At 39.6% G+C, this 13,384-nt stretch overlaps 1 protein-coding gene across 4 annotated transcripts; it reads right to left on the bottom strand.

Annotated features, from left to right (window-relative positions):
• Positions 1-2,243: 2,243 nt before the first annotated feature.
• On the bottom strand, positions 2,244-13,384 carry znf280d (zinc finger protein 280D). Of its 4 annotated transcripts, XM_053423742.1 has the most exons (19): positions 13,118-13,384; positions 11,900-12,027; positions 11,595-11,800; positions 11,337-11,436; positions 11,201-11,226; positions 11,014-11,110; positions 10,659-10,733; positions 10,464-10,558; positions 10,126-10,313; positions 7,727-7,884; positions 7,529-7,629; positions 7,292-7,438; positions 6,769-6,903; positions 6,417-6,649; positions 5,265-5,405; positions 5,104-5,172; positions 4,891-5,009; positions 4,776-4,800; positions 2,244-4,039 (listed from the first exon to the last, which is right to left on the bottom strand). In XM_053423742.1, exons 2-19 carry the CDS (start codon positions 12,018-12,020, stop codon positions 3,691-3,693), a joined length of 2,385 nt encoding a protein of 794 aa, XP_053279717.1. In that variant the 5' UTR covers positions 12,021-12,027; positions 13,118-13,384; the 3' UTR covers positions 2,244-3,690. The 4 variants fall into 4 exon arrangements, with proteins under 4 accessions (XP_053279717.1, XP_053279714.1, XP_053279715.1 ...); XM_053423739.1 differs by having other exon boundaries at positions 11,014-11,226; XM_053423740.1 differs by having other exon boundaries at positions 4,776-4,797; positions 11,014-11,226.

Genomic DNA, 13,384 nt, shown 5'->3' with positions numbered 1-13,384 from the left:
TCTGTACGGCTTCTCCTGCGTACTCCGCGTGCATTGGCCCCAACTCTGTTTGTTTTTGTCCAAACATCAGGAGGAGGTGTGGGAGGCATGAGGGTGGAGTGGCAAAATAATGATTTCCTTGTGTCTGGCGTTTGATAAATATTTACCTGGGACAGGGTGCACTAAGCTATGTTCCCTTTCATTTCACAAACAAACTGGAAATTCATTGACCGCTCCGCCATCACAGAGCGCTCTTCATCTCATCCCCCCTCACTCGTGTCACTTTTGGATGAGCTCAAGTAAAATGAATCTGTGAGAGAGAGGATAAAATGTATGCAGCTTATGAACTGTTGACAACTTTACAGTATTATGCAATCACAGACTCCAACTTGTATTTTATTTAAAAATAAACTGCTATCAGACCAGAGGAAGTGCTGCCCCCAACTCTGGTGAAGGGAAAGTTATTTATAGAGTGAGATGCTGTATACAGAAGGACTGGGGGTGAGACATATGAACTCAATATAGAAATACACCTCTCAAAGCCAGCTCAAGTAAGTTTTACGACTTTACAGCTTCAAAATGTTTAATTTCAGAGCATTATCTTTCAGTGAGGGCCGTACTTAATATTTCAGTGTACACAAAACTTCAATACTTTGTAGAGTAATTCTCTCTTAACTTCAATGCTAATAATATTAAACTGTGTTAGTTTTCATTATTAGATTTTCTCAACATGTGTTTTTTCTTGGCAGGTTATAGAAATGGTTTTCTTTAAAAATACAATAAAATTGAAATTGTTTTGGTCTTAGGTGTAAAAGGATGTAGAATAAAGTCTATTTACCAATTTGTGAAGTGTTAAGGTTAGGGTTGCAATTACGGTTAGAGTTAAGGCTAGGGTTAGGGTTAGGGTTATGGATAAGAAGGTCATAGAGACTTGCGAGTAGTGCGGGCACTCGCGATCGAATGGTCCCATCCCTGAGCTTCTACGACCTTCGGAAGGGGAAAACCCAATTTGTGAAGTGTTAGGGTTAGTGTTGCTATTAGGGTTAGGGTTAGGGGCTGGATTTAGGGTTACGGTTATGGATAAGAAGTTTGTGGAGACCTGCAAGTAGGCTCTACCCCCACTAATGTGGGCCCTCCCGATCCATTGGTCCCATCCCCAAGCTTCTACGACCTTGGGAAGGGAAAAACCCAATTTGTGAATTGTTAGGGTTAGTGTTGCTATTAGGGTTAGGGTTAAGGGCTAAGGGCTAGGGTTAGGGTTATGGATAAGAAGTTCGTAGAGACCTGCGAGTAGGCTCTCCCCCCACTAATGTGGGCACTCCCGATCCATTGGTCCCATCCCCTAGCTTCTATGACTTTCGGAAGGGAAAATCCCAATGTGTGAAGTGTTAAGGTTAGAGTTGCAATTAGGGTTAGGTTTATTGTTAGGGTTAAGGGCTAGGGTTAGGGTTATGGATAAGAAGGTCTTAGAGACTTGCGAGTAGGCTCTACCCCCACTAATGCGGGCACTCCCGATCCATTGGTCGGGAGTTTTTCACACAAAAACCCAATGTATGAAAAAAACACACATCTATGATTGAATTTACTTGGTGATGGAAACAGTTATTATCAAAAACAAAAAAGTTATTTATAAATGTTATCTACTTACTTTATGTAATTTACTTGATATCTCTTTATTTCTGTGACCGTGGATTGTTATTTGAAAAAATGTTCAGGTTTTTCATTTATCATTCATAAATTTTGCATGTTTGTTTTTGTGTTATATTTGATTTCATTTGAATCACATTTTTATTTATTGATCTTAACTATCTATATATTCTGTACATTTTTGTGCTTTGGGAATCAGTCACTCGGGGGGGGAAAAATCCAAATTACTTATACCGTGTGCAAATATATAGCGCATATTTGTCCAGGTATTACTCGAGCCGTATAATCAACCATGAGGACTTGAAAGAGGTGAATATTTTTATGTTTGAAGTTTTCCAGAAAAAGGCAGAAAAAGTGTGATGCTGTGTCAGAATTGACACTATAAACAGATTTTATTTCAAGGAACCATGCAATCTTGTTTTATTGAATTAAATCTGAATATCTGACTCTTGCAGCTGCTGAACACATTCATTGCGTACTTTCCGCAACTGAAACCAAATATTGTTCACAGTCAGTGTTCCCAACACAATCCCTGAAATTAATTGTTGACCTTAAGAAGCTAATAATGATCTGGGTATCGTCAGAGAGAGAGAGAGAGAGAGAGAGAAAGCACTCCAACCCTTTGTATTAAAGATTTATTTACAAAACAAACAGAATCACACTGATCCAATCCCAGTGGTTTATACATCTCAGAAAAAAATGTGTCCTAAGGGGGAAACAATATACATTTAGAGGCATGTACTAAACAGACTCAGGGAAGGGTAGTTACATTTACATTCCCCTCAGACATAAATGCATTTACAGACTTGCTCTAAAGATACTATATGCACTAGTAAAAACCCGTATGAAAAACCTATGACATAAAGAATATCTTAACACTTTAAGCCACACAAAGTAAACAAACCACATCTGAGGAAATATTCCCAGCACCACAGGGAACTTTTTTTCCCACTTAATGCAGAATAAAAAGGAGGCCGGGACATGGAACAAATAGGTGTACCTGCAGCCAAGACAATGTTTAGATATTTGTTTTACAGGCTGGCGCTCTGAACAAAGTTAAAAGTAAAACAATAAAATCGACTGTCCGTCCCACGTCCACTTTTGTTCCTTCTCTTTATGGAATGAGTTTTTTTTTTGATTTTATACTCATGTACTGCTGTATTCCTTAAAGTTGCTTTCTGTGTGTCAACATAGAACAATCTTTTAAGTTCACCCCTTAACCCCTGATAAAGTTTAGACAAATATTTCTGGCAGACATCAGGAATTTGCTTTTAATTATTTAATGATTTTCAGTGACAATGTATGTTTTCGATAATACAACCTCATATTCAATATAAATATAACAGCTTTCTTATTAGATCACAAAATAAATCTACACATTACATAATGATAGAAAACCAAAGATTCAAGAAAGATATAAATCTAAAACTTAAATCAAGTTACCAGCTCAAAACTGTCTGCGACAGAAATTGGGCTCAAACTACATCAAATGCAATATTATTTTGTGTAGTTTAAAGGAACGACAGAGATTTTAACTGAGAATGTTTGTCAGGGAAATTTGGCAGATTTGTCACATCATTGGCAAATGTGTTTTTTCATCTTTCTCAGTAAAACACATTGAAATCTGACACTGGGGATCAGGAGCAGAGCCCCATACTACCTACCATTCTTTAGCGGTTGGAGTTTCCTTAAGGATAGTAAGACTTTTAAAGAAATACAAACTGAATTTAAGTCAATGAGCAGCTGACAGAGGTCTACGATAGTCCAAAAATGCAGAATGATGTTTTCTAACCGTTTTCAGGGGCTAAACAAATTACAGGGGATGTTTTTATTTATTTATCTACATATATTTCAGCAAAAGGAAGGTCTACAGAGGAGATTAATATATTATCCAACTGTTGAAACTGACTTTCCTAATGTAGGAATCTGTAGTTGTAGTAAATACCTGCAGCCGGAGCATGTATGTTTGTAAAAAGAATGACAAAGCTGAGGTGTGGCTGATGAACTGGTTGTTTAGGAGGTCATAATTCTAGTTTGTTATGTGCATTGCTTTGTAATTGTGTTTCATTCGCATTTAATTTGCAGTTCCCCAGTCTCATGCTCAGGGACACCTGCGCTCTCTGAGTCACCCACTGGCTCATCTCCCACCGGCACATCGAAAGCCCCATCTGATGTCGGGGAAGACGAAGTCGGCGGTAATGTCGGCTTTCCATCTTCATCGAGACTTAATCCTGTGGAGCCCTTTTCCCGATCAACTGTTGGTAAAATTGGCTGTGGTTGATCAACAGCAGCTACAGTAAAACTTTTAGGTGAGACCTTTTCCTCTAGTTTGATGTCCGTTTCCTTTGGTGTCGGAGGAAAAGGTGTCGCCGTGAGGTACACGGTTTTTGGGGGCTGCTCCAAGACGTATTGCCTGCATAAAGAGGAGGGCGGTGTTAGTAAAAGCATATTTCAGTTTTACACACAATATGTTAACAAATATAAAACACAAGGGCTACTTGAACCATTTACTCATCACAGGGAGCCATATGTAAAATGTCCTCAAGATTGAATTTGAGCAAATGTCATTATTCATCATTGTGGTGTTCAATTTTCCTTTTTTCTATTATTTTCTTCAACGAGGTTACGTTTTTGTTTGTTTGTGTGTGTGTGTGTTTTTAGCTGGATTATATAAATACTACTCTACTGAATTCCATGAAATAGCCGGGAGGGTATAGACATGACCCAAGGAAGACCCAATACAATTTTAACGGCTCCAGATCAGTAGACAGATCCACATTTATCCTTTTATAAACATTGAGATGTTCCTAATTCATGGATCTGGATGACAAAAAAAACAAGGCATGTTTAGGGGACTGATATGCATGTGTGTTGGAAATTTGGTTAAGATCAAATAAAAATCTGGATCTGGTCAATTTAAATGTGTTTTCATGAGGGGGCTGTTGGACCTTGGCTGAGGTATCCTCTCTAACGAGATCCATTCTAGTATCTTTAATAATATCATAGATATTGTGCAACTTAATGGAAGTGTGACACTCAATCCATCAAGAAAGTATTTCTATTTATGCTCCTCTACAATGTCAAGTGTTCCTCTTAGATTTCAGATAATATGGTGAGCAGATGTAACGTGTGTATCCGTTTCTACTTACGCTCGATCTTTGTTTTTAACGTCTGCTGGGATAAAAATAGGAAACAGCCTTTGAGACACTTGCATCATCAAATACTGAACATGATTCAGCTGGAACTAACGGAAAAGAAACCTACCTTTCTCCTGAATGACTTTGCATATGTGATTTGGTCGATCATTTAAATGTTTGCTCATCAGGTCACCGCCAATCGATGCATCCATGAGGAGGTCGCAGTTGAGACAGACGATAGTTAATCTGGGAAAAAACAAAGAAATATTCTGTCATGTTCAATTTCAAATAGAAAACACTTTTTTTGTTGTACGAAACGCAAAGTGTTATTCATACGTACTTCAGTTTGGATGCATTTTTCTTACTTTCCTTCCTCAAAAATCTATTTTTGGTGATGGTGCTGTGGTACCTTCACGAGAGGAAAGGAAAGATTTGTCAGATAAACACTGAGAACATATAAGTATCACACAGACTAAAGATTCAATGGGATTTTTTACTCACCTGATCATGTGATTCCCGATGGCAACTTTGCAACTTGTCTGATATTTGCACGCACCACAATTGGAAACCATTGGGAAATGAGAAAATAGGTCGTTGATTTTTGCGTTGCACTCGATGCACGTGTGACTCCCCTGATTAATTCTGGAAAGTGGAAATGAGGAAAAAAGTTAATTGTGTTTATTTTTTAATATTTTAGGTTTCTCATTCATAGGTCAAGTGATATTTAAAGCGCCTCATTTTCATTAATCTGTGGATGAAAGCGGTAGTGTTTCCACTGTCCACCGTAGCATACTGATGACATTGCCTGCTACTGTTTTCGTCTCCCTCCGCCTAAACATAGGTTTTCTACCAAATATTTGACTCATTTATACCTGCAGTATCTTTAAAGCCTCTCCAATGAATGTGTCCGAATCAATTCTCTTTATTGATCGTCTGTAGAGATGTTCCTAATGTCATCTTAGTGCTGTGAACCACCTCATTATTCTTTGTCTTATTGGCTTAAAACAGCAAAGTAGTTTTGATTGTTTTGTCTAATTAGTCAAACATTACACTTTTTAAATTAAGAAATACCACTGTTTATAATACACATACTTATTTTTAGCCTGCTTAATGAAGTGTGTCTGAAAATTTAGCAATTGACTGCTTTGTGTGTTTCTAGGGTTTAACAGCATCTATTTATTTGCTGTCATAAATCCTCAGGAGGGGAGGCTCCTTACTAGTGGATGAGGGATTCTGAGTATTTTCAACATGATCAGCTCATGGGATCATGGATAATGTTTTTCAGAGGACCAGTTTATTGAGCTGCTCAAGGAGCAGTCCTGTTCATTTTAAATAATCTCCACAATGTTAAATGTAGTGCAAACATTTAATCAATTCATATAATTCGGACTAAAAGGGTCTTCATTTTTTGACTTGCATTAAAGGAGTAAGCCACTAAATTGATGTCAGTCTGTTTCTTATAACTCCATGCATTCTTCTCCCTACACATTAACATTATCCTTCATTTGTTTCAAACTAAATGCCTATAATAGCATAGATTTGACGCTTTGTGGATTTTTTGTTGCTGCATACATTTCCAGTTTGTGTTACCAGAGAAATGTGTGAAGGTAAATAGATAAAAGTGAAATGAGATGTTGCTGTAGAGTCTCTGACCTGAGATTCCTGAGGGCCACGTTGAGCTTGGAAGGTCGAGGCTCTTTCTTCTTGCTCTGAGTCATTTTGCCTTTTGCAAGTCCGGCCACGTTAGACTTTGCCTTGGATACACTGACTAGAGAGCCGGCAGGCGAAGTGACGCACGTTATTCCTGGAGTGACGGTAACGGTGGATCGCTCAGGGGAGGTGGATGCTAGAGGCGTCTTTCCTGAAACGGAGGCTCTAATGGTCACCTGGAAGGAAAACACAAGATATAATGACACTGAATTACAGAAAATTGGTTATAATCAGGTTAAAAGGTGTAAACATGAGGGTCTGAAATAAATGCTGTGCTGATCCTGTTATGTCAGACCTTGGTACCCGGAGGAAGACCCTCCAGGGCTTTAGGTTTTCTGAAAGTCTTGTGGAAGTGAGTCCTGTGCTCTAATTTCTCCTTGTAGGTGAGGAAGTTCAGTCTGCATTTTCCACAGCGATGGATCCCTTTTTTCTGGAAAACAAAAAACAGGAACTCAAAAATGTGAATAATAAGCAAAGTGATTACAGCCAATTGTCCTGCAATTTTTACGAGTCTGAGAAGCACTCTAGATCCACAGAAAAGGTCTAGAGAGAGCAAAAAGAGCGACTCTAATTTCTAAGAGCAATTCATTTTGATTGGCTTCTGATCTACCATATTTACTGCTCCTGTAAGTAAGACGTGGGAGATGGAGCTTGAAGAACAAATAAAAAGCAAATTCAAACTCTTGCAAACAGACCAATTACAGATTTAAGAATTTAAAGAATCAGTTGAATAAACATATTGACCTTAAATCTGAGTTCAAATTTTTAGAAACGTTTCACTGGTTTGACCACAGACTGGATGAAACGCAGCATCATACCTGATGTTTCATGTAGTGCTGCATGTACATATGACTCGTTTTGAGAACTCGGAGACAGAAGGGACAGAGCAGGTCTTTCGTGTTTTCGTGGACAGTTCGGAAATGTGTCTCCACATCGGAGAAGAAAGACGACCTGTAATTGCACACCTGAGGAAACAACGAATGAGAATGTCAGGATCTGAAAAGGTTTACTTCGAAACGTTAAACCCGACCACCTTTCGGTAACAAGCAGCAGACCTGGCAGACATAAGGCATTTCCCCGGGCTTGTGGTTATCCTTCATGTGTTCCAGGAGCACCTGCTCAGACTCAAACGCCAGCTCACATATTTTGCAAATGGCTGGAAAAGGAAAGAAGAAAATCACACATGAACACTGAGTGTCTGACCAAACTGTCCCGTGTGTAAGTGGAGCTGTGATGATCATGATATGTTTTACTTGAGGATTCCATGGAGCTGTGAGCGCTCTCGATGTGGCACTGCAGCTGGAACGGAGTCATGTACTGCCGGTAGCAGTGCTGGCAGGTCGTGTAACTTTCCCAGCTCTCACTGTTCTGCTTCTCCAGCTCCAGGTGATGTTTCATATGGTTCATGAACCTGCACAACAACGTGGACACACACAGCAAAGGAACGTCACACAACCCTATATTACAAAGGACCTGATAAGAAACTGGACAGCCTTGTCTCTTAGTAAATTGAATATCTTAAATCTTTGGACAGTTTGTTTTAGTCGGATAAAACAGACGTAGGAGGATATCACCTGAAAAGCTGATCAAATGTGATGAGCAAGATGTATTAATATCTAGAGGATATGTCTTTAAACATGATGATCTACAAAACATTAACAAGAAGATATTTTTTTCAGGATTTGATGATTTTCTTGGTCTTAGACAATATGATAACAACTTCCATATTGTTGGGTTATGGACGACTGGTGAGACAAAACAAATCAATTTGAAGATGCCAAACCCGTGATGGGCTTTTTGTCACTAAAAATATTATATTTAAAAACAAAAAATCTGTCTATTTTTAACTCAATCATCTGAACTTGAGGTTTTCATTCCTCAAAAATCTCCCATCTTACAAAAACTTAATGAAAGAAATTCAAAGAGGAATTTAGATTATCTTGGTTAAATCATGAAAAGGTCACTTATATTTATGCATTTGTGTGCACATGCAAATTTTGTCAACACACACTTGGCTCATGGTTGATTAAATTCGCCCCCCCCCCCCCCCCCAAAAGGATTCTGTGGCCTCTTAATCTACATATTCAGGAAATTTGACACATTAAAATGAAACTGATGTCAAGCAGTATAATTTTTATATTAATGGACTGTGTATTTTGTAGCAGTTATGGTCCAGGTCCCAAGGGTTTAAAGATAAATGAAGTAATCTCCTTGCGCCTCAATTTCTAAGCATGTATAATGGCCGTTATAATATCACCAATTACACACAGATCCTTGTTTTGCCTAATGATGTAGTGCTCAGCGGCAGCAGCTCCACAGCTTCCTGCCATGGCTGCCCTGGTGAGGCACAGCCCATTTTTCAGCCTGTACGTTCTGCTACCTCAGCTCCCCTAATAGAAATTTGTATGTGGACGAACTATGACCTCGACTGTCAGAGTGCAGTTGCAGTACAAATGTGTTTCCCCATTAAAAGCAGCTTACAGATGCTTTTTTCCCCGCTGTGTTCTGAAGCAAAGTTATTTAATCAAGGGAGCAGTTCTTCCACCAACTAAACCAGCACGCATTTTTCATCTTTAAACCCAAGAGGGAAAATGCTCACGATACCGTCATCCATCTGAGAAGAAAACTGCAGTGAGAGACAAAGAAGACGTCCACTGCTCCTGTACTGGCACCGGACAGATATATTTTCTGCCGGTACTTAAAGTCCCAATCTGCTACTTGAGAGAATATTAATGATAAGATGTAGACAGTTTTTCGGGAGTAATACCGTAGTAATATTACAGTGGCAACGAAATTCAGGAAGTGAACTGGTTCATTCACTTTCTCCAATCCAACGGAAACACTACTTTATTCAAGAAAAGTTAGCGAATACAAAAAAACACACCGATGTCGCCCATCAACAAACCAGTAAATGTCATGTCTAGACACAGCCAAACTAACCGGATCAAATGTAAACAATGTTACAGATATGAACCTTGGCTCAGATTTTCTGATGTGAAAACGTTTAGTTTTTCCTAAAATTTACTTGCAACAATTGATTTAAAAACAACACATGCAGGTTTTAATCCATATTAAGTTTCTACTCCTATTAAAAATATTGTCTGAAAAGCTTTGACAAATGAACATGTGAAATTTGATCGGGTTTATTACTCATTAAGCGTAATGTGAAACTAAATCTGTTGCTTATCTTGGCTTTACAGGGCTTTCTTGCAAGTTTTCACCCTAAATGTTCTGCTGGCCCGTGGCAACTCCTTATTTAGGTTCACACTCACTGCTCGAATTGCAAACATTTACAGCAGGAAGCTGTATAAAGAGAAAAGGCTTGAAGGTTTAAAACACACAACCTGGTGCAGACACCGTTAGAGACAAGCTGGTGAACATAGGGAAGCATTTAGCAGCTAAAGAAACAGATATTTCCCTTAAAGTGAGAGACCGCTGGAAGGAGAGTGAATATTAAACGTATTTTGTCAGGTAGCCAGACACACAACTCCAAGTGAATGAAAATGTTTCTTCAAAACGAAACATTCAGAGCTGCACTGTATCCTTGTTGTGTGTCAGCGGGTTGATTTAACAAAGAAAACCATAACAAATGGATGAAATTAATAATTAAACTGTTATTTTACTTAGGGTGTTTTTTTTTGCAAAACCATACCTGATATTGTTCTTGAGAGTTTTCAAACAGCTCTGGCACTTGAAAGTGCCGTTGGTCTTCTGCACCTCCATATTGCTCCCATCTCCCTCAAAGTGGCCGTAATAGAACTCAGAGACCAGCATGATGCGCTTGTTTACTCCCGAGTTCACGGTTGATGGAGCTGTACTTTCAACCTTTATACAGCAATTCTGAAATTAAGAGGCATTTAGAGGTTTAGAGCTTTTTCCTCCAAATGTGTTGATGACTAGGTGCACATTTTGATTTTCTATTTGAAAATCTCTTTTAAGCTACTTTACCGTTTTCAATAAGGGACTAATGTCAACAAAAGTTTTACTCACCATCATATGAAATTTCAAAGCTTCTGGCATTGTGAATTCTTCATGACACTTGGGGCATTTTGTATTGATGCCGTTTTCCAGTGTGCCTGATGCATCTGTTGGATGTGACAAATAGTAAGATACAAACATGAGAGGATCGCAGATTAGGTTTAGGTTTTGTTTACAGTGATGAGATGACAAAACAGTGTCACTTACCCAAATTGAGCTTTGCTTTTTTTCCTACACTGTCAGTTTGCTGCAGTATCAATCCGCGTTTGACTGGTATTTGATCTGTATGAAATCAAAGAGCATTTACATTTGAATCACTGCCAGCACATTGAGATGAAAATATGTTTAAATTAATCTAAAGCCCCTTGTCCACTCGTCAAAATAAACACTAACATGTGGCTTGAGTCTGCAATGGGAATATGTTCAATCTGCATCCACTCCCAGGTGTAATGACTCAACAGTAGACACAGGGGTTTGGTTGGCTCCGATCGGCAGTGATCGAAACAGGACCCCCGGGTGTACAACAACTAATATTGATGTAAAAGAGGAATGAAAAATATACCTGTGTTATTGGCCTTTGTAGGCACAGAGAAGGTCTGAAGAGCGATCTGCTGGTTGGGTTTCAGTTGATTTAGTTGTGTTGAGTACACAGTGGGACTCTGGACATTAGACAACGTCACAATGTTGTTGCTGATTTGTTGCACCTGAGGCCTGTGGACAGCACTGGGTATGATTGTGCCTTGACTGACCTGCTGAAAGATCTGCTGCTGACCAGCTGGAAACAGAGAAAACAAATTCTCAAGACCAATTTGACATGAAAACAATAAAAAGTATTAACTTCATAATAAACCTTTACTTATATTACACTATTACACTCAGGTTTACCTGCTACGATTGCAAATGAAGTCCCAGGGGGGTACTGCCGACCAAGAGAGGCAATGAACCCAGGGTTGTTCACTAATTGCGGAGAAGTGACAATAAAGCCCTGGGAAAAGTTTAAATCCATAATTAAACAAAGTCAAACTTCATCATGCATCAAGCACATTAATTAACATAAAAATATCTTCACTCCATAGAAAACAAGATTACAGTAAACTAAGAGTTGCTCTTTGCCAAATATTTTGAATGTTAATAGAATGATACCTGGTTATTTACAATGACAGGTTGTTGCGTGGCAGGTGCCAGAGTGGGTGTTGCAGTAGTCACTGTATTTCCAGTGATATTCAGTGGCACCATTATTCGTGAGGAGCTAATGGAAGGCTGAGGATCAGGACGCTTCATTTCTTGTATTCCTGCACTGCTCGCCTGACGAGGTTGGGGCAGCGGCTTACTGCTCTTTTGGTTGTTAGCTGTAAGAACAAGGAAATGGACCAAAATAAGCTCTGCATCAACAAAACTAGGCGTTACAATTATTCACATTAATATATAAAAAATGTGCTAGAACATACAGAGCACTCCGACGAAGATGGGTTCATCATCATCATCATCCTCAATCATTTGAACTTCATGAGCTTGTTTCTGCCACGGCTCCAGTTCCTCCTCGACACACTCCATAAAAAGTTCAGACATTGTGGAGCTGCAACAGAAAAACACTATTAGTCGACTTGATACAAGGAACTGCAGAATTTAAATAACATTACACTTTAAAACTACTACTATTGCAAAGCAGTGAAGAGGAATATGCTAAAACTAAAAGCTCAAACACCGGCTAGTTTAAAGATCAATAGCTTAAAAATGTAATTACCAGCAAAAACACTGCCAAAAAAATCTATGATGGCGGAATTAAATTCTATTAGTTTGGCCGAGGACTTTGTGTTTTCGACTGTGCTTGTTTTTGTATTAGCAGGATCCGCAAAATTCCCAATCACTCCATTTCCAAGGCATATTGTGGAGGACTTGGGGCATGGCCCAAGGAAGAACCATACAATTTGGATGTGGATCCAGATCAGGGGGCCTAAGTAAAATGCTCTGTGGGGGTGACCGGACTGCAAAGAGTGGTAATAATAACAATCTGTGTTTCAAATTAAAACCTTCATGGTCCTTTTGGCAGCAACCAACCAATTGCATGTGCAACCATTACAACCGTGCATACAACTGTGGCAGTGTGACTGGGACCCCAGTACTTACGGTGGCTATTTGTAACTTGAACCTGAATTACATAAATCCCATTTTAAGATGGCGACAGTATTGGTTGCCATAGGAGACTGCTGATGCTGATGTGTAGGACAGAAGGAACAGGGGCCCGAGGTGTTACATGAACAACACTTTGCTAAAATGACGTGAGGTTGTAAACATGATGTTTTGGTTAAGATCCAATTATGGCGTGTGTGCTTCTATTGTTCCCTGTACAACTACATCTTACAACTACTCACAATTCAATCAGTGAGACGAAGAGAAATCTGCTAGCAACGCTCTCCCGATCCCCACTGGCTAACGTTAGCATGGGTTAGCTCAGGGGCTGTTTTGTTATTAGCTGGTCGGAGCTAATGCTAACCAGCTAGCGTCCGTGGATGCGCTGCTGTAGTCTGAGGTGGGATTACAAATACTTTGATGCTTCAAGACTTCGATATATTTGTGTCAATCCCCGATTCAAAGTGCCACGGTACCAGGGGTATCAGTTATCGATCACCGCGCCATGACATTAGCGAGGCTAATGATGGTATTACCTGAGCGGTGGAGGCTGGGACAAAGACTGTGGGAGCTCCGGCTGCCTCCTCTCTCACACACAGCTCCACAGCCGGGTCGAGACAACCGAACCTCGGATAAGTCCTTTTCCACGGGACGACAGAGTTCAGGCAGTGCGGGACTATTTCACACAGGGAGAGGGGGAGAGGTCTTTCTGATGGCCCGAGGCGGCGGAAACACTCCGTTCGCACCAATCACATAGGACCTTTTTGCGCCTGTCTTCTTCTTCTTCTTCTCCATGTGCTTCT

The sequence above is a fragment of the Pleuronectes platessa genome, chromosome 1 (genome assembly GCF_947347685.1).
Source record: "Pleuronectes platessa chromosome 1, fPlePla1.1, whole genome shotgun sequence".
Classification (NCBI taxonomy): Eukaryota; Metazoa; Chordata; class Actinopteri; order Pleuronectiformes; family Pleuronectidae; genus Pleuronectes; species Pleuronectes platessa.
The sequence above is the reverse complement of the archived record's forward strand: the minus strand, read 5'-3'. Positions and strand labels throughout refer to the sequence as shown.

Coding starts and splice junctions, on each gene's coding strand:
- znf280d (XM_053423739.1), bottom strand. CDS start 12,020: ATGTCTGAACTTTTTATGGAGTGTGTCGAGGAGGAACTGGAGCCGTGG. Junction 7,630..7,726: donor CAGCTCCATGGAATCCTCAA/GTAAAACATATC, acceptor TTCCTTTTCCAG/CCATTTGCAAAATATGTGAG. Junction 5,406..6,416: donor GTGGCCCTCAGGAATCTCAG/GTCAGAGACTCT, acceptor TCCACTTTCCAG/AATTAATCAGGGGAGTCACA.